The sequence below is a fragment of the Sphaeramia orbicularis genome, chromosome 7 (assembly GCF_902148855.1).
Source record: "Sphaeramia orbicularis chromosome 7, fSphaOr1.1, whole genome shotgun sequence".
NCBI classification, from domain to species: Eukaryota; Metazoa; Chordata; class Actinopteri; order Kurtiformes; family Apogonidae; genus Sphaeramia; species Sphaeramia orbicularis.
Genome location: NC_043963.1, coordinates 3,854,798 through 3,876,850, shown reverse-complemented (window position 1 = coordinate 3,876,850; position 22,053 = coordinate 3,854,798). Strand labels below are relative to the sequence as shown.

Genomic DNA, 22,053 nt, shown 5'->3' with positions numbered 1-22,053 from the left:
GCAGCTCATACACTGGTTCACACACCTGGATGTGGTGTTTCAGATGCAGCTTCATCACACAAACACATGACAGACATGAACAAAAAATGGACTTAGACACTGTCAGTTAACAATCTAAACACACAAATACACAGAAAATAGACAGAAAATCACTGTTTGCAGCGTTTACATGTAGACGACAGGAACAAACGCAGAGAACAGGCTGTTTAGCTCATTATTCTGTGTTAGTGTTGACAGAGTGTTACCCTCATGTTTTTCCTGATGTTGTTGTCTGTAGTTTTTCACTGAGGTCTTTTGTCTCACATTTAATCCGGGACTTGAGTCAGACTCAGATCCCAATCAGAAGTACTGAAGAAAATGTGACTTCCGACATGTTTCCATCCTTTGAACATTCGTGTCAGTGCAGCACAGGTTCACTGTGAAATGGAACAGGTGATGGATGAACTGAAACTGGGCCTAAAAACAGGACAGAGGGCCTAAAAATTCAAACCAGATGTAGACCAATGTTATGAAGTAGGTTTGGAAGCTTAGGTTTGTTCTATATTTGACTAAAAATCTCGGATTAGCATCTTCTTTTAAATTAGATGTGTGGATATTGAATTGTACCTGAAAGGGAAGTTTTGTACAACATGCTTTTCCAAATAAACAAAGAATGAAAAAACAAAACAAAACAAAACAAAAAAAAACACAAGCGCAGATTAGAAAAACCACTAGGATCCACACATTGAACAGTGTCTTTATTTAGAGTCTATAGAAGAACATTTACACACGTTTTCACATCTAATGCACTGACGCCTAGGGAGATTTAATGTCCATATTTGGGTCCTATTTTTGGACCCAATAATTGATTATAAATTCATTAATTATGGGATGGATCAGAGCAAGAGGATAATTGTTGTTGCATGTATCTGAGGTCATCATTAGGTCCATCCTGGGGGGAAATCTGTCTACATGTACCTTTTATTATTGGGTCTAAAAAGATGGAAAAGTGACAGAAACTAAAATAAACCCAGTTTCACAGGAACACCCAACTCCTAATTCTGTTAAAACTGTAGTGAACCACAGAGAATAAACACTGAATGTATTTACAGACATCCATAGAACTTCTGTGAGTGGAATAATACCGTCTCTGCGGCTCTTTCTACACATTCAGTACATTTCAGCAAAGAACAAGGACGGTGGACGAAGCAGGAATGTGAAATATCTGCACAAAATAATTTGCGGCCTGACTGGAACTCATTAGGTTTCCATGGGTTTATCCTTCTGAGGCAGCGTTTCATCAGGGCCTCGAGCCTTAAATTCTAACCCTGAACCGTTTTTAAACATTTAAGAGCAGCAGAGAATAGCAGACGTTCTTCATGTTTAATCCAGATAACTCATTTAACACTCGTGTGTCTCTGTTTGGTGAAGTTGACCCTTTAAGGACGATCTTTATAACAGTATGCCTACATTTATTTGTTTCTTTTTTTGACAATTCTTTTGAACTTTTTTCAGGAAGAACTTAACTTTCAATTAGGGATGTAAACAATTAATCAACTATCAATCACGTGTTGATAAGAATTTGCTCAATTAAATGATTCATTGTCGGTTAATTGGGTGGGGTGGGGGGTGGTAAATCTGGCTCCATCAAGTCAGAAATAGTTTATTATTATATTTATTTTATTGAATTTCTCTGTTGAATTTCTTTAGTTCTACTCCATAAATGTCATTGTCTGTTCTGTATCCAATGGTTCAATAAGTCAGTCATTAAGGAATATGACATGCTTTTTTCATGCAGTATAGAAACAATATTTAGCTCTTATTCTTATAGACCCTATCGAGAGAGAAATTCAGGTTCTCAGTAAAATCACCGCTTATCAATTAATCGTTAATCGATCAAGAAGGTCAACCAACTAATGATTAATGAATTAATCGATAATTTGCATCCCCACTTTCAATATCTGTCCATTAATTATCATTATTATATGTAGTAAATGGTTAAAACAGTGTGTTATAACAGAAAAAAATGAGCAAACCACCCCTTGTTTTGTTCAGTTTCTTGTTCATTTTAATTCCTGGTCCGACTAAAGGTCCATTTGTTTGGACAAATATAATGATACCAACAAAAATAGCTCATATTAGTTTAATTTCAGAGCTGATATCTATCCATTTAACATGTTTTCTTGATAAAAACTAAAATCACTTCAGTTCTTCCATCAGTCATTTGTCATTGTACAGACAAAAACAGTGCTTTTATTCATTCCATGTTTTCTTTTCTGTCTGTTTTAGTCACATGACACACACAGGAGTTAGGACTGGATTACAAAACCATTGTTTTTGATGACTTTGGATGGTCTAATAATTTTTTTCAGCAACTGTTGATCTGCATATAGATTTACACATATAATAATAATAATAATAATAATAATAATACATCACATATAGCGTTTTTTTGGACTCTCAAAGACGCTTATATAAGATATATATAAATATACATACATACCTACATACATTTATATAATATTTACAGCTAAAATACAGCAATCAATGAACTACAAACTGGAAAATACAGATAAAAACAGTGTGAAAAAACAGCGAAACTCAACAAAAACACGGCAAAACACACTAGTAGAACACTCCAAAACAGCATTATCACTATTATATACAATTATTTACAATAATTCACCACTAAAATATCGCTAAAATGCTGCTAAAAGTAATAGAAATCTTCCATCTCTCTCACCGACTGCACTCTGCTGCTCTCTGCTCCGCCCACTTCCGCCCCTCCCCCTCAGCCAATGCAGACCTCTACTTTAATGTGCTCTAGACCAATAGACAGAACCCAGTTTCAGCTAAAAGATAACGTTCGAATATTGTCGATAGCATAAATGCCTCAGCAGTAACAGTAATCTGTGTAGTGGTGGATGAATTTGAACTCTTAAACAGCTCATTTTTAAAATGAAACACTAGATTCTTTTTTGTCATTACATATGATTATAGAATAAAATTTAGTTTGACAGTAATCCCTGTCTCAGCAGATAAAAATATAAATACAAACAAAATAGATTTAAAGTACAGAAATATAAATAAGTTGATGTTTTCTGTCCAGGCTGGTTTTTGAGCTGCACCGATGTCTAGTTGGAAAAGTTGGAAAACCCCATGTGTTCAGGACCAAGGCATTGACATGACATGAGTATTATGAACTGAAACGCCTGAAGGCAACACTTGTAGTGTCAGATGGTCAACTTCCCACATCAACACTTCAGCCCCAATGAAGAGGATGATGAGGAGAATGAGCACGTTATCACGCCTCAGAGATCAGCCTTTAATGTGAGCATGAGCAGATCTACACCAGGGGTATTAGAGAACCAAGACTGGAGCTGGAACCAGTGGAAACAGAGGACAGGTCTGTCCAGTGTCTGTAGTAGTAATAATAATAATAATAATAATAATAATAATAATAATAATAATAGTAATAATAATAATAATACATTTTATTTATAATGCACTTGACATTTTTGGCTAAAAACCTCAAAGTGCTACAAGCAGGGTTCAATAAATACGATTAGAAGGGACATTAAGAAACAGAAGGTAAGTAAGACAGATAAAAACAGTTAAACATTCTGATACCGCAATGTATTATGACAAATATGTTATTGTCCTGGCCTTTGTCTTATGTCACCTGGAAATATAATGTAACAACATATCCTGGATAACAAAACTGACAGTACTATTTAGTTTTTGTAATTCTGTTTGCTTGTTTTTTTGTTTATTTATTTATTTATTTATTTTTTTTGTGTGTGTGTGGGGGGGGGGGTGCTGTTTTTTCTTTTTTCTTTACATTTGATTTTCATATTTTTATTGATATATTTTCTTATAATTCTATCCTGTTGTATCACTGTAAAATGTTTAATGGGTGAAAAGAAAGAAAAAACAATAAAAAGTGAGTTACAAAACCCCCAAAAACAGCTAAAACAGGTAAAGCATGCACAGACCAGGCAAGGTTACAGTAAACAGGGTCTACAGCCAAGATGGACAAATACTGACTTAATCTGGACAACCCGGGACTTTTAATTAATAATGGTTTTGTAAATTATATCTGATGCATTTTACAGCATCTGAAAATTAAGTCTTTCCTCATAATATTTGAAGAACTACATAGATTCTTTTTTGTCATTGCACATGATTATACGGTGAAATTTTATTTGACAGTAATCCATGTCACAGCAGATAAAAATATAAATACAAACAAAATAGACTTAAAGTATAAAGATATAAATAAGTTAATTTCTGTTTCTATTTTTTATTAGTTTATTGTCCACATTTGTACATATTTTTATTTCACATTGCTTTATTTAATATTTTCTAATATATCATATTTATATCATATTTTCAAAGCATATTTACCTAAGTCATATTTTTGACCAAATTTTGATATCTGTGTAACTTTACTGTCCTAACACTGATTAATTTTACATCAGGTATGAAGTAAAAAAAAGAAATTATATATATATATATATATATATATATATATATATATATATATATATATATATATATATATATGACTTAGGCAGTTCATCAGAATCAGAATACTTTATTTAATCCCAGGGGAAACTGGTGTGTTAGAGCTGCTCTGTACAAGTACAATAAAAAGAAGCAGAAAAGAGTTTATCAATATTACCAAACAAACAAACAAAAAAAATCAAACAAAAAAACAAAACAAACCAAAACAAACAAAAAACAAAACAAACAAAAAAACAAAAAAAAAAACAAACAAAAAAAAACAAAAACAAAACAAACAAACAAAAAAAAATATATGCATATATTATACAAAAAAATTAGATAAATATATAGGTATATTATATGATTGTATATTTGTACAATGTGTATTAAACAAATATTATTAATATGATAAGTAAAAGAAATATACATGAATAAGCATGCAGAAATATTGTTGTGTTTAGTTATAATCATGTAGTTTTGGTGGAATTAAACAGTTATGATATGAGGGTAATGATGTGTTTATATTAGTGTGTTGTCGCTGGTGGAGACCAACCTGTGAAATGACAAAGTCTGTTCTATTCTATTCTACTCTGTTCTACTGTTTTATTTTATTTTATTTTATTTTAAGAACCGGTTGTCGATTTCCATCCCTGATAAACGTGTCTGATGCGTTTGTTATCATGTCCAACACCTGCTGCAGCGTTAGTGTTAGCATTAGCATTAGCATTAGCATTAGCATATCCAGTCTCTCAGGTTGAATCCAGGGTCAGAACAGAAGAAATCGAAGCTGCTTTTTGATGCGTCTGCTGCATCCAGTCAGTCACAGGTACAGACAGGCTGATGGAACAGGTAGACGGACAGATAACGGTCCCGCCCACTCGTCCAGGCGTGAAGCCAGCTAACGGACAGACATGCTTCGCTCCTCGCTCGTCCATATTTGTGCGTCAGTATTTATAGTGTGTTTCCTCCAGCTCTGCTCTGTGGTGTTAAAACCACTCTCTGGACTTCTTTTCTCTGCTGCAGCTTCTCTCCACATCCATAAACATAAACCGTTCTCATATAAGTGCACCGTTGTGCCTTCATAAATCACGGCCGACACATGGAACGTGACGCTGTTGCCGTAGCGTTTGTGTTGTGATGTGGCTGCGACCCTCAGGACATTCCTTCTGGGACGGTTTACAGCTGCAAACCCACGGTACGCAGAGGTCGCCCGAGGTTCCACTCTGGGTCTGTGGCTTTTCACTGCATATTTGTTTTGGAATCTCTCAGCATCTGTCCTGCTATTGTTGTGGTTGTTTTTCACTGAAAAGACGCAGAACGACTGAGACGCTGTGAAATCCAATGAAAGTCCTGCATTAACTCTATTAGGACACAGACCGACCTGATGTCTTTATGTTGGTTTGGTTTTTGACAATAAAAGACTCAATTTTTTTACATCTTTTTTCAGGAAGAACTTTCTTAATTATCAATATCTGTTCATTAATTATCATTATTATATCTACTTAATGCTTAAAACAGTGTAACAATAGTATACGGTAATAATGAAACTTTATGAGATTATAGAAAAAAACTTTCAGCTAATTTCCATGTTTTCAAATGTTTTAGTTTGTCTGGATCAGGGCTGTCAAACTCATTTTAGTTCAGTTCCACATTCAGCTAAATTTGATCTGCAGTGGGCCGAACCAGTAAAATAAGAACATAATATATTACTGTCAACTCCAAGTAAAATTACATAATGAAAGGGTTTACATCTACAAACTATCCTTTCAAAAGATGTGAATAACCTGAACAAACTGAAAAAATAAGTGTAATTTTACCAATATTCTGCCTCAGTTTATCATTTCCACATGTACATTATAACTTACAGATCACAGTGGATCTACAAATACACACAACATTTAATAACAGGCAGAATATTGGTAAAAATGAAAATAAAACTCTTAAGGCATTTCAGGTTGTTCATATTTGTTCAGGTTACAAACCAGCTCAGGACTACGCCTTTAAACCGGATTTACTTCTGCACTTTGAACAGAAACATGTTCTGAAACGGTGTTACAATTGAAGGGGGACATGTCCGCCAACTAGTGGTGGGAGGTGGTAACAAGATTTGGTGCCCCAAACCCCCCCCCCCCAAGCTTGTTTCTATACTATTATTTAAAACCTTTTTCTGATTTCTCACTTCTGTAAACATATATCCTTTAACCATTTGACTTATTAGACTGACACTTTTGTTTCCATTCCCTCTTCTGTCTCCACCTGGATATGCACAACCCGCAAAATAATCATACATAATCACACACACACACACACACACACACACACACACATACCTGTAAATAGCCCTTTGTTTGCTTAATGTCTATGTCTTATGAATAGGGCTGGGTAAAAAAATCGATTTAATTGATCTTAGATCAATCTCATTTTAATTTTGCGTAATCGATTAATAGTGGATGAGATCGATTTTTCAGAGCAGGACCGGGAGTACGTGGAACTGCGGGCGGCTCCGTCTTGCTAACCCCTGGGGAAGACTTGGTCCCACTCACGACGGCTCTGACACGGAAAAGACGCGGAGGAAGGGTGAGGAAAACCCTTCCACCCGGCCTCAAACTCAAACCCATAGTGTGAAGGAACTGGCCGACCGGCGAGTTGCGGAACCCGGTCGTTCTTTGAATAATAACTTGGATCCATACTATCACCTATGGCTGAGTATGGAGTTAGAGGAGGAGTAAAGCGACAATGTCCGACCGCTACGCCCCCCCACCACGCCCCGACCAACGTTCACGGAGCGCGCCCACCCCCTAGCCCCACTCCGCTCCAACCAACAATCACGGAGCACCCCCACCACCCCCACCCCCAGTGAGTAGAAGCCTCCAGCCATAAAACAGAATAAAGATGACGAAGAAGTCTGTTCTGAGCCACTGTAGAAACATGGACATGTTTGTGTCCCGTTCATTATTTAAGAGCACATTCAGCTACTTCTGCAGAAACATCATATTTATTTCCTTTCTAATATCAATATTGATACCAGTATTGATGTGTTGCATGACTGCGGTACTCAAATAATCAGGTTACAACTCAAAATTGTACTTTGGTGTCACTAAATTACTCTGAATCAGTCAATTAATACTGAATCGAATCGATATTGAATCGAATCGAATCGTGATTAATCGATTCAGAACCCTATGAATCGAAATCGAATCGATTATGGAAATTGGCCATGATACCCAGCCCTACTTATGAATTTTCTCATGTTTGTGTTTGTTTATTTGTTTTTGCTACCTCTGTCACAATATTTTTTTATTTTAATTTTTTTTTTTTTGTAGTTTATTTCGAATATGCAACAATAATACATGTAATACATTTTATTTGTATAGCGCTTTTCATGGAACTCACAGACCCTTTACATACAGCAGATAAAAAACCCGAAACCAAACACATTAAAAACAGTTAAAAGCAGGTGCAGAAGGCAGGTATATAAATATGAAACCGTTAACATTAAAAGCAATCTTAAATAAGTGAGTTTTTAAAAGGGATTTGAAGGTGTTGAGGTCGGAGCAGTGTTGGATGGTAGGTGGAAGGGAGGGAGTTCCAGAGGGTTGGAGCAGCAACAGAAAAAGCTCTGTCCCCCCAGGTTCAAGACAAAGTAATCTTACTTAGTCCTTAGAAATAAAACAGTAATTATGTCTAGCACTAAATAAATAATAATAATTAACAAAAAAAAAAAAAAAAGATTTGGTGACTCTGTCTGGAGTTATTATGGTCTATTTCAGTCATTTATGTTGATTTTTGAAATATAATAATAAGAAGAATAAGAGTACATCAAACATATAGTACTTTTTTTGGACACTCAAAGACACTTCACAAACAAAACATCTTTGAAATATTGTGACTTTGGCGCCTAAAGGGTTAATAAAGTCTCCTATAAGCTTCGAACCCCTCAGTAAACTTTCTTTTTTCCACATTTTCATCCTTCACCAACAGATGATCTTACAGAGTGATTTTAATTATACATACTTTGGGGTTTACTCATCATTTCATATCATTTTTCTGTGTGACTATCTGTGTTTTTGGTCAGACGTGTGATCCTGTAGCTGTGAGCGTTCTTTCCATCTGGACGCCGTCATGTGAGCGTGGCCTGGTCTTCATTGGTGGTGTTTCGCGGTGGTCCGTGTTTCTGTCAGTGTGTGGTATCGCAGATAAGCAGGAGCGCGGTCTCTAATCTTATCTGATCATCAAGCCTCTGCTCCGGGCGCTGCAGGAACGACTCCATCAGGGAACCATTACGTGAACATCCACAAATTGTTTCCTGAAAGCGCCGTCATTTACCATTAATCATCGTAATCATTGTAAATTAAAGCAACAATAGCGCTTCAATCATCTTTACGTCTCTTAAGGCGATTATTGTCTGCAAAATGTAAACATATTTCGAGAAAAACGGCTGTATTGAAAAATGAAATCACCCTATATTCTGTGTTTTATATGTTTTACACTGATAGATTTATGTTTTTACTTTGCTTTAATTCATCTGTTCCATAATTTAACCCCTGCCATTAAACACACATCCTTTTGACAGTTCAGTTCAGTTTTCCTTTCTGTTTCTGAGAATAATTTGTGTGTTTTATTCGGAAATAAGTTGTCTTATTTTGTATATTAGTTGTTTAAACTGAATTAAATCTGGAAATTTTAGAGTTTATAATCTAAAAAGTTCTCTATATCCTGCATTATTTATCAGTTTAATTGTCTTTTTCTGCATCGTATATGTTGTTTGTATATTGGTTTCATATATGTTTCTCTACAGTTCAACACAGTCACTCAAATACGGTAAAAATAATGTACAGTGTAATATACGTAGTTCTTATTTAACATATTTCTAACATATTTAATGTGTGATTTCCAGCAGAGTTTGTGACTAATATCACAGCAAGGAATTGAATGTCATGTGCTCTTTCTATATTTATTTTATCAGTGCTTACCTTGACATCTGTATTTCTCTTCTGATTTCCAAATAATGTAAATTTAGTTTTGTTCAAATTTAAAGACAATATATTGATATCGAACCACCTTTTTTCTTTGTTTATTTCCTTTGTGACCACCTCCAAAAGCTGCAGTAATTCCACACCAGAACAAAAAATATGCATGTCAGCTGCAAATAACACAAATTTGAACTCATTTGATAACATGCATATGTCGTTTATATACATAATAAACAATTTAGGACCTTAAACTGACCTCTGAGGTACCCCACATGAAAATGTTGTTTATATACATAATTAAACAATGTAGGACCTACAACTGATCCCTGTGGTACCCCACATGGAAATATCGTTTGCATAATCAAACATTTTAGGACCTAAAACTGATCCCTGAGGTACCCCGCATGCAAATATTGTTTATATACATAATTAAATAATTTAAGACCTAAAACTGATCCCTGTGGTACCCTGCATGCAAATATTGTTTATATACCTAATTCAACAATTTAGGACCTAAAACTGATCCCTGAGGTGCCCTGAATGCAAACATTGTTTATATACATAATCAAATAATTTAGGACCTAAAACTGATCCTTGAGGTACCCCACATACAAATGTAATTTATATACATAATTAAACAATTTAGGACCTAACACTGATCCTTGAGGTACCCTGCATACAAATGTCATTTATATGGTTAATTAAACAATTTAGGACCCAAAACTGATCCTTGAGGTACTCCATATGCAAATATCAAACCACTTTTTTTCTTTATTTCCTTTGTGTGCAGTAATTCTACACCAGAACAAAACATATGCATGTCATCTGCAAATAACACAAATTTTAACTCATTTGATAACATGCAAATGTCGCTTATATACATAATTAAACAATTTAGGACCTAAAACTGCTCCCTGAGGTACCCCATATGTTACATTCATTGATCTGTATTTATACTGATTTATTTGTACGTATCGATTCCTTTGTAGTTTAATAGAATTAGACAGCGATGGCGACTGTAAAAGTGAAGTAAATCTGCAGGATCTCGTTGCAGATGTTGTTTCTGAGGAGGTGCAGTCACTCATTGATTAAATCTGTGCTCCGTCGCTCCGCTGTCTGAGGAAATGACTGACGCAGTGAAATATTCCCATTAGTCATGTCGCTGCCATCCGACACCGGCTTCCCCTCCTCTTCCTCTGTCGCTGTTGTTTTCTCTACCTGTGTTTACACCTCTGATGTTCCGACAAAGACGCCAAAACGTGAGCCGCAATTCAATGAGTTTTGGAGAAATCGAAACAATGAATGAGGTCAATCATTTTACGATCTGTTTATCATTTATTATCAGAACTCTGGATGAACTTATGTGTGTAGAACAGCCCAAATCAAACAGAAAACAGTCGTGTCTGTTCCTGTCTTCATGCTTTTAGCTGGAAAATCTCTGCTTTTTGGATCTGAAAGGTCACAGCATCGCTTTGCTTTTTGTCCACGTACAGATGTTGGAAAGTTTTATCTCAGAATCATGTGATCATTTATCTCCTTGACAAAGTGTCCATGTACAGTGTGAATAAGGGGAGGGGGGGGTGAAGTGGGAGGTGGGCGGGGCTGGCTTCTGTGTGGGCAAACTCTCCAACCAAAATAAATTAGCCCACATTCTTGCTTCGTAGCCAGAATTCTGCTCCTAATAAGTGTTGTGTGTTTGTGCAGGTCCAGTTGGGTCCGATACAAAACTCACAGTAAATGATGGAGGATGACTGTAAATCTAGGGCAGAGTTAGAAAAGTCCTGGTGGTGGTTGGATGAAAACTGTGGTTCTGTTCGACCCGGTTTGGTCCAGACTTAAACATGTACAGTTTGATTCACAGTCGTTCTTTGGTCCAAATGAGCAGGTCCACCTCAGGTCGTTCTCTCATTTCGTCTTTTACGTCACCTTTCATCTTGTCGCATCTTTCACATTTTCATCTTTCACTCAGATTGTTTTTGTCTCGTTGCGTCTTTTACCTTGTTTTCATCATTTGTCTCTTATACCATTTTTGTCTCGTTCTGTCATTTTTTTTCCTCCAAAGTTTTTTGTATTGAATTTCTATACAGGGTATATCAAAAAAAATATATACATTTTGAAAAATTACCCACAGTTCCGCATTTGATCATTTTTGGAATTGTCTTTTATGGACATTGGTAGGTAGGGGATTGGGGCATATTTGTCAAATTTACAGACTCAGGTTTTCATGCATGAGTGAACAGGGACAAACTGTGCAATCCAAGTTAAAACTGGTTTGTGTGAAGTAGTGGTGGGATTTAAATCCAATCAAAGGTCGTGGGAGGGGACAATGGGCGTCCATCTTGTTTTCCACAAAATTGCCAGGTTACAGCATTAACACTTTGGACACCATGTCAGTTTCTTTTCTTTACCCATGGCAGCTGCTCCGGCCTTTCAAAGTAAATTCAACTTGTTTAGGCCTGAAACTGTTAGGGTTTGGGTTAACCCTAACCCTAACCTTAACTTGGCATGTCCTCAGTGACATTTTCAGGCCTAAACAAGTTGAATGATAACATAAGAAATCAGATTAACACATCTGGATTTGTCCCCAATACTCCCATGTCTTCATGCATGTTTACTGGTTAATCTGGTTTATGTAGTTCTTTTCCATCTGAGCACGTGGAAAAACAGTTAACCCTTTAGAGTTCACTTATAGAAATACTCTGAAGTTCAAAAATTCAACCTTAGTGTGTTATTGAAAGCCATAACAAGACATTAGTACTTTTGTGATATTTTTCAGCATTTTTTTTATTATATAAAAAATTTTGGTCAGTGAAGTTACCATATTTGGTTCCTTACCCGTAAGTGGGGGGAAAAAAAAAAAAAAAAAAAAAATCCAATGGGCTTTTCCACCAAATTAGTTTTGGTCCTTGACCCGAGTCAGGATCCTTGGAGACTCTGTGCGATGTGACAACTCATTCAAATCAAGGATGTGTCATTAACGGAGGTGGAGGATCCGGTTCTGTTCCACCACATCCAGATCCACCTGGTATCGCACCGGCTGATCGCACATGAGCTGCAGTGAAGGCGTCAGGTTCAACATCATCATCATCATCTTTAGCAATTCCTTCAGAAAAATTCTTTCTCTGACGAAACTAAATTACGCACTTCTATTTTTCCGACATTTAGTAAATAACAGTAAAGTTTTGCGCAGATGTCCGATGGAAAAGCCAGTGCTAAGTCTTAAAATCCGATTGTCCTGAGTCCTGTTCCTCTGACTGGTCTGTGGAACACTGCCAGTTGGATTTTGTGTTTTTATGTTTTTAGAGGCATTAGCTCCCACTCCTCACCTCCTTCTCCCAGATTAGTCATGTTCTGCCGACTCGCTTTCTCGTAAAAACGCCTTCCAGTGTCAAAAACCTTTTATCTGAAATTTACTGTGAGCAATAACCGCAGTTTTGTTAAATCCCTTTTTTGTTGTGTTTTATTTATTTCTGACTACAGCTCTACTGGCCGGCGAGTCCGGACCGGGTCCAGGAGTGCCTCATGGCTGGGAAGGATCCAGAGGTGATTCAACACACACACACACACACACACACACCCTCACACACACACACACACCCTCACACACACACTCTGAATGTTCTGAGTTTTACAGATTTCCAGAAGCCTTTTCTTTGCTCAGTAAAGTTGTGTAACAGTAAACAGAGGCGATAGATTACCATCTGGAGCGGAACTAAAGTCCAATGAATCCAATTCATTTGGGAACAATAAACAAACAAGAGCGCTGTCATGCAGGCGAAGATATCAAGATGGAGGTTAGCGAGGGTTATTCAGACGGCAAAAGTGCAAGATGGGCAGATTGTCGACAAGCGAACGACAATAAAAAACATGACTTTTGGCCGAACATCATCAGGGTTGTGATAGTTTAGAAATGTTCATGTGTTTTATTTTCATAAGTCTTTCAGTTTAATTTAAGCTTTTATGAACGTCTACATGATAGTGAATTAAATATGGGAAATTTATACTGAAAAAGCACAAAATACAGAGGAGGATATTATAGTAAATGGGGATAGATTATATAATAAATAACATATCATCTGCTTGTTACAACATATTACAAATCTAAGTTAAATATTTGAAGGACCTGCAGTTGACCCCTGGGGAACTCCACCTAAGTAAAGTCAGTGTGATGAATGAGAGAAGACGGGTTAAATATAAAGAAAAATTCATTCGGAAGTCACTACAAAAACAGTTGTTGGCTTAAATATTCTGACAATAAATGCATTATTTATGACTAAAATTAAGTTTTACTATTTATCTTTCACTTTATCAGAAACCAAATATAACTTTTTATCTCAAAATATTTTTTTCTTCAAAAGATTACAACTTTATGATTCATTTCTTCAATTACTGACTTTTTTTTTTTTTACTTCAGTTTTCTCTGTTTTGATATAACAACGTTTGAATTTACTTTGAGCTTTTTATGAACATTTACATGATCAGTGAATTAAATATAGGAAAATACCTGACTTATACTGAAAAATGCAAAATACAGAGGATAATATTATAGTAAATGGGGATAAATTATATAATAAGTACCATATCATCTGCTTCTTACAATATGTTACAAGGATAACAAATTAAGTAAACATTAAAAGGACCTACAGCTGACCCCTGGGGAACTCCACCTATGTAAAGTGAGTGTAATGGATGAGAGAAGACAAGTTAAATATAGAGAAAAATTCATTTGGGAAAATAAGAGAATATTGAATGGTGATAAATCACTAAGAAAAGGTTAATTGTAGAGAAAAATTCACTTGGGAACTGACATAAAACTAGCACTGGGTCTAAACGTGTTAATTAAACCAGTCATATTTAAGCGTTTCTAGTATTTTTCAACTTCCCGTATTATTTTTTACTTTCTTTAACAGTTTCTTCAGCACTTTTGGAGGGTTTTACTCATGTGTTTTACTTTGTTTTTGTTGAGTTTTGCTGTTTTTTCACCTTTTTTCATTGTTTTTATTTGTATTTTCCAGTTTTTATAGTTCATTGATAGTTGTATTTTAGCTGTAAATATTATATAAATGTATGTACATTTCTATATATATGTAAATCTATATGCAGAGCTGTCCAGGGCTTACACAGATGCAGTGTCTATAAAAGAAGCAGATGATGGATGTTGGACATAAAACTAACACTGGGTCTTTTTTGGTTAATTCAACCAGTCATGTTAAAGTGTTTCTACTATTTCTTACCTTTCTGTGTTATTTGAGACTTTCTTGAACAGTTTCTTCTGTCTCCGTCCAGGTGGAATGTGCCAACTTCCTGCGCGTCCTGCAGCCTTTTAACCAGACTCACCTGTACGTTTGTGGAACCGGAGCCTTTAACCCTCGCTGTGCATTCATATCCACCAGCGTCTTCCAACAGGTACGACCTCACCGTCTACACATAGAAAATCTGTTTGTGCAATGACAAAAGTGGTATAAAAACACATGGATTCTAATATGGGTGGGTTTTTTATGTGTCTTTTTAACTTAATTTTTTATTTAGTTTTGCTCACGTAAACTTCATCCATCCCTGTATGGCATATGAAAAAAAAAAAGATTTCTATGGTAGATATTGATTACACTTAGAGTCACAAATAAAACATAAATGACACTATAAAGAAACCAAAATTGCAAATAAAATAAGGGGAGACATACATGTAAATAACTACATCTGAATGTTTACTGATACAGGGGTTATTTTCTTTTGTTCAGACAGAGGAGTAGAAGGGTGATGTTCTCATACCTGACATGTTTCAGTATGAGAACACCCTGTTACTACTTTATCTGAACAAAAGACAAAACCTCTGTATCAGTAAGATAAGAAGACAAAATGAAAATTCTTGAACTATGAATGCTTATTACATTAACCCATAATGACCCAAACGTCCTCCGTCGACCAAAAGTATCTGTTGATCTAAACTGTTGATCCACTAATCCTATTAATACATGTCAATAATTGGTGTAAAATACAGTTCTTCATCTTTTCATGGTCATCAGATATGACCCATTTGGGTGTTCAGAGGCTCCGTAGTTACCATGGAAACACAATCGTCTTCTACAACATTGATTCACCAGTAAAACCCATGGAGTTGGATCAGTGACAGTGGATGGACACACTAGGGTTATGTTCAGTTAATGAGAGATTTGACTGAAAAAGTCACCTTTTCTTCAGTTTTCTCTGTTTTGATATAATAACCTTTGAATTTACTCTGAGCTTTTAAGAACATCTACATGACCATTCAATTAAAAATAGTAAAATACATGATTTTCACCAGAAAAAATGCTAAATTCAGAGGATAATATTATAATAAATCACTTAGAAAAGGTTAGAGAGAAAAATTCATTTAGGACCTGCTACAAAAGTCACACTGGGTCCTTATGGGTTAAAAGCTTAATCATGAGACTCCATCTCTTCGTAAATATCTCTCCCTGAATTCTAAGTATATTACTAATTTGCTCCATCTAATAGATCTCCGTCACTTTCTTAATCCAAACGTTGTATGTGTGGGTTCAGGTTTCACTTGATAGTGATGCATTTAATGGCTGCTGTTTGTAAAATTCACAAAAGGTATTTTTGGCTATTTCCCTCCAGACTTTCTGGGATCACACTATGGCTGCACGATATTGGAAAAAAAACCCTGCGATATATATTGCGATATGAAAAAATATTGTGGAGTATATAATGGCTGTGTGGCACTGACATAAATGGTCAAACAAATTACTTTCATTTCCTCTCATCGTGTCGACTGTTTTGCACCTGAACATGTGTTTCAGTTTCATCCTTCTTGTAGCTGAAATAATTCCAGATAACTGATGTTGCTTTTTTTTTTTTTTTTTTTGGCACCAAGTCTTTGTTTACGGTGATTTTCTGTTGTTCATTGCTCATTTTTCATTTTTGTTGCCAGCGACTCACTCCAAACTGATTAAGAATGATTGTGATTGGTGGATTGCTACATGCAGTGTGTGTCAGGTACCTTTGAACTTAGGTGAGAACACACTGAGTTCATTTGCCTCCTACATTGCAGGACCTGCGATGTGACTATTGTGCACACGTACATCGTGATGACGATGATCAGACAATATATTGTGCAGCTCTAGAACACACCTAACATGACAAACTTTAATTCTTTAGAACATGTTTGGTTTAAACTGTGTTCACGGGGGTAGATGTACCATCCCACAAAGGTGTGATGATAGGACATGTCCAGAATATGTGGGTCTGGTTCCCAAACCGAGCCCCGCAGTGTACACAGGTGGTTCTGGAAGTGTTTAGGGCCCAGACCCTGGTGCATGTAAGGGTTAAACAGTGATTAAACACCCCCTCAGACTGATCAGTGTTGTGGTACCACCCACCGCCGGCCCCTATAGATGCAGCTGAACTCCCGTGGGTGTGGCGTCTGCCCACATGCCCAGATTCCTGCAGGACCATCTGTCATTAAACGCAACCTACCTGCCCCAGCCCGCTCACATGTCAAACACCACAGGCACTTCATTTCAGAGCTCCGTCCAGTGTCGGTTTTCACTCTCTTTCAGGTTTGTTGTTCACGGCGTCGACTCATGTGGGTCCTCACCATGTCAGAAGTTTAACCCTTTGAAGACGATTGCGTTTGCGGCACCAAATTCATCCACCGTTAAATAGAACACTGTTACTGCTGAAGCATTTATGCTAGTGACAAAATCTGAATGGCATTTTTTAACTGACACTGGGTTCTTTTTATTGGTCTAGAACACTTTAGGGTAGAGGTCTGCATTGGCTGAGGGGGAGGGGTGGAAATGGGCGGAACAAAGAGCGGCAGAGTGCAGTCGATGAGAGAGAGATGGAAGATTTTTACTTCTAGCGGCATTTTAGTGAGATTTTATTGGTGAATTCTAGTAAATAATTGTAAATAATAGTAATAGTGCTATTCTGGAGTGTTCTACTAGTGTGTTTTACCATGTTTTTGTTGAGTGTCATAGGCCCCCCCCTTTTTTTTTTTCGCTGTTTTATTAGTATTTTTTCAGTTTGTATAGTTCATTGATGGTTGTATTTTAGCTTTAAAATATATATATTTATTTATATGTGTGTGTATGTATGCCAAGTTTTTCTTTTTTTTCGCTGTTTTTATCTGTATTTTTGTGGTTTGTGTAGTTCATTGATAATTGGATTTTATCTGTAAATCTTCACTAAATGTGTGTATATTTGTGTAAATCTATAGTCAGATCTGTCCAGTTCATACACAGATGCAGTGTGTGTGTTTGAATCAGATGATGGATGTTTTTGTCAGTGAAATGAGCGGCTCTGTCTAACACTAGACAAAGTGAACACAGACTATCAACAGGATCCAAATGAACTAGAAAGAACCAAAAAGAACAAGAAGAACATGGACACACAATGATCTAGAACAACTACAATGGATCAACGCATGGAAAATAGTTGAAAGTTTATTTCTGTAATCTCATCCATTTCATTATGGACATTTACAGTTGTTTTTTCATAATGATTACGTTAAAACAATCTGAGTGTTTTTTTTTTTTTTTTGTTTTTTTTTTACTGTAACACTATTTCAAGCATTTATTACATATGATAATGATAATTAATGGACAGATATTGAAAGTTAAATTCTTCCTGAAAAAGATGTAGAAGAATTGGCAAAAAAGACATTTTCTGACACTTTTGCAAAAACAACATAAATAAATTTAGGCGGCCGGTTAAAATAGTAGCGCTTAAAGAGTTAATGGAATGTGTGTGTTGTTGTCAGACCTGCATACCTTTCAGCAATATGTGTCAGTGTGTGTGTGTGTGTGTATGTGTGTGTGTGTGTGTGTGTTAATCCCATGAAAGGCGTTGTAGATCAGAGGTTCAGACGTGGTGCTTAGAGGAGCCGGTGGTGCTGAGACTGGACTTCACACATGTTTCAATCCTTCCACTTAGCCTGATTAACCCCCGATCAGCCCCCGATCAGCGCAGGGGTGTGTGTCCACGTACACCCATGTGTGAGAAATGTCTGTTTACGTCCGATATAGGAGCTCAGATCACCACTAAATATCACTATATATGTACAGAGGAGTGATGGACAACACACTGCACATGGAGGAGCTTCATAAACTGTGGGCTGGTGTCGACCGCTATGACGCTAACAGATGCTAACAGATGCTAACGCTACAGAACTGGTGTCAGTGTTTCCACCGTGGGAACTGTTCCCACTGTGGAGTAAATCAGGGCTGGACCTCGTGGGATCTCATGAATCCACCTGCCCTGGATGTAGGTCCATCTGGTCACATCAAATAAGGAGGTTTTTTAGGTTTTTAGGATCACAGTTTTCTCATATAAACTCTAGTCCAGGGGTGTCAAGCTCATGTTAGTGCAGGGGCCACATACAGCCCAATATGACCTGAAGGGGGCCGGATCATTCAAATAATAAGATAATAATAATATATCATTAACATCAATTCCAAAATTTGTAGTAGTAGTTTTATTTCAAGCACATAGAATCATCAGATGACAAAGATCCATACAACATGGTCAAACAAAATTTTTTCTGCGCTTGAAAACGAGTGGGAAGAAGTATAACTTATTGACTCCACCCCCTTTTTACAAACTAATATTCAAACTCGATCTGCTTCTTTTGCTTTGTTAACACACATTTTCCTCTATATATTTTTACAATAACGCAAAACATCCGTACAAACCATTCACATACACTTTTTTGATCACCTCACACACAATCAGATTTGCGTAATCAACCGGTTTTTAATATAGACTGTAATATTTATATGCACTTTAAATATTTACTTCAAATGCAATGATCAATAAAAGAAGAAACATCTATGTTTTAGATTGAAAAAAGTAAAATTATACTATCAAAATTTTTACATCTACAAACTATTCTTTAAAAAAATGTGAAAAACATGAACAACCGTGAACAAAATGAAATTTATTATAAGGAAAAAGTGCAATTTTTAACAATTTATGCCATTATTTGGCTTCAGCTTCTCATTTTCACATGTTCATTACAACTTTCAGTGGATCTACAAATACACAAAATATTTAATAACGGGCAGAATATTAGTACAATTACACTGAATTCTCTTAAGACATTTCAGGTTGTTCATATTTGTTCAGGTTCACATTTTTTGTAAAAGGCTAGTCTGTAAATGTAAATATTTTTGTGAAATTTTACTTTTTTACTCTAAAACAAAGAGAAAAATGTGTGGTTTTCATTATTTATAGTTTATTATGATAGAATTTTACTGGTCTGACCCACTTTAGATTGAATTCACCTAAAATTATTTTTAACACTCTTGATTGTTAATATCTTCAGTGTAGTTTTTGTATTTCACTAATTCATCTTGCCGGCCAGATTAGACCCTTCTGCGGGCTGGTTTTGGTCCCCGGGCCGCATGTTTGAGACTCCTGCTCTGTTGTTAGAACCAAACTGTAACCTTCCTGTTCACCTGTTTGACCTCCAGAGTCACCGCCGCTCTCTGCTCTTCTTCTTCTTTGGTGTCATCTATTGTTGGTATGATTTATTCTGCCTTTGTCTAAACGACCTCTGTGTGTTTTCTGTTGCAGTCGGACCACCAGGTTCTGTCCTACAGTCAGACCGAGTGCGGAAAAGGCAAATGTCCTTACGATCCCTTCCAGAAAACGGCCTCTGCTGTCGTCGGTAAGTCATCCGTCTGCGTCCTCCAACCACGATTATTGTTCAGTCTAATCCTGACACTATTAGGACGACCATTATAACAGGCCTAGATTTCTTTATGGGTTTTTTTGTTGTTTGTTTTTTTGCAATTAAAGTGTCAGAAAATGTCTTTTTTACCGATTCTTTTGCACCTTTTTTCAGGACGAACTTAACTTCAATACTGGTCCATTAACCTGTAAAGACCCAAACGTCCACCTTTAACCTAAACCATCTACTGATCTAAACTGTTTAATACCTGTTGATCCACTAATCCTATCAATACATGTCAATAATTGGTGTAAAATACAGTTCTTCATCTTTTCATGGTCATCAGATATGACCCATTTGGATGTTCAGAGGCTCCGTAGTTACCGTGGAAACACCATCATCTTCGACAACATTGATTCACCAGTAAAACCCATGGAGTTGAATCAATGACAGTGGATGGACACACTGGGGTTATGATCAGTTAATGACAGATTTGACTGAAAAAGTCACTTTTTCTTCAGTTTTCTCTGTTTTGATATAATAACCATCAACTGTAATCTTAACTTTTATGAACATCTGCATGATTAGTGAATTAAATGTAGGAAAATACCTGATTGTCACTGAAAAAACACAAAATACAGAGGATAATATTACAATAAATGGCAATAAATCATGTAAGGAAAGTTAAATATAGAGAAAAATTCATTTGGGAACTGACACAAAAGTAACACTGGGCACTTATGGGTTAATTATCATTATTATATGTAGTAAATGCCTAAAACAGTTTTAACATATTTATTATGAGAAACAATTTCATTGTGTGTCCATGTTCTTCTGGTTCTTTTTGGTTCTTTCTAGTTCATTTGGATCCAGTTGATAGTCTGTGTTCACTTTGTGTCTAGTTGTAGACAGAGTCACTAATTTCACTGTCAAAAACATCCATCATCTGATTCAAATACACACACTGCATCTGTGTATGAACTGGAGAGATCTGACTGTAGATTTACACAAATATATAAATATACACACATTTAGAGAAGATTTACAGATAAAATACAATTATCAGTGAACTATACAAACCACAAAAATACAGAGAAAAACAGTGAAAAAAAGAAAAACTTGATAAAAACATATCAGGACACACTAGTGGAACACTCCAAAACAGTTACAGGCCAGGGTTAGGTTACAAAACAAAAAACAGTTTCAGATATATAGACAAATATACAGACATGTATAGAATATCCACAGATCAAATACAACTATCTATTAACCATACAAACTGGAAAAATGCAGAGAAAACAGTGGAAGAAAAGGTGAAAAAAACAGTGAAACTCAACAAAACACAACAAAACACACTAGTAGAACACTGCAGAACAGCACTATCACTATTATATACAATTATTTACAAGAATTCACAGCTAAAACCTCACTAAAAGTAATAAAAAATCTTCCATTTCTCTCTCACTGACTGCACTCTTCTGCTCTCAGCTCCGCCCACTTCCACCCCTCCCCCTCAGCCAATGCAGACCTCTACCCTAACGTGTTCTAAACCAATAGAAAGAACCCAAACAGTTCAGCAGTTATGATCATTTAAATGCTGTAAAATGTTAAATGTGTCATCGGTGACGCACATGGTCTCCAAAGGGTTAAACCAGGAATACGGTGAATAAATCTGGATTTATTTTCACCTCTGCAGGAGCACTTCACTGCCCTGCTGAGGATGTATTTTACTGTGATTTGTGTGAGAGATTAGATGCAACAGAGGATGGAATGGTGAGTTCAGACAGACCAGAGCTCACTGGAAACACTGAGGGCTAATGGAATCTGTGACGTTAAAGCCCAAACCTTTTCTGGGCAGAAACACACGAGGCCGGTTCTGGAAAATGTGCTAATATGTGTCAGATGAAGCTCCAGAGAGAG

The 22,053-nt window shown here is 36.3% G+C and overlaps 1 protein-coding gene across 2 annotated transcripts in view; it reads left to right on the top strand.

Moving 5' to 3' along the window:
* Positions 1-22,053, top strand: part of sema3h (sema domain, immunoglobulin domain (Ig), short basic domain, secreted, (semaphorin) 3H) — a 164,854-nt gene that overhangs the window by 68,083 nt on the left and 74,718 nt on the right. For both annotated transcript variants that reach the window (XM_030138875.1, XM_030138873.1), the window contains exons 3-5: positions 12,939-13,001; positions 14,745-14,864; positions 20,037-20,130. In XM_030138875.1, the coding sequence (XP_029994735.1) occupies positions 12,939-13,001; positions 14,745-14,864; positions 20,037-20,130 (277 nt within the window). The remainder of the gene's footprint in view (positions 1-12,938; positions 13,002-14,744; positions 14,865-20,036; positions 20,131-22,053) is intronic.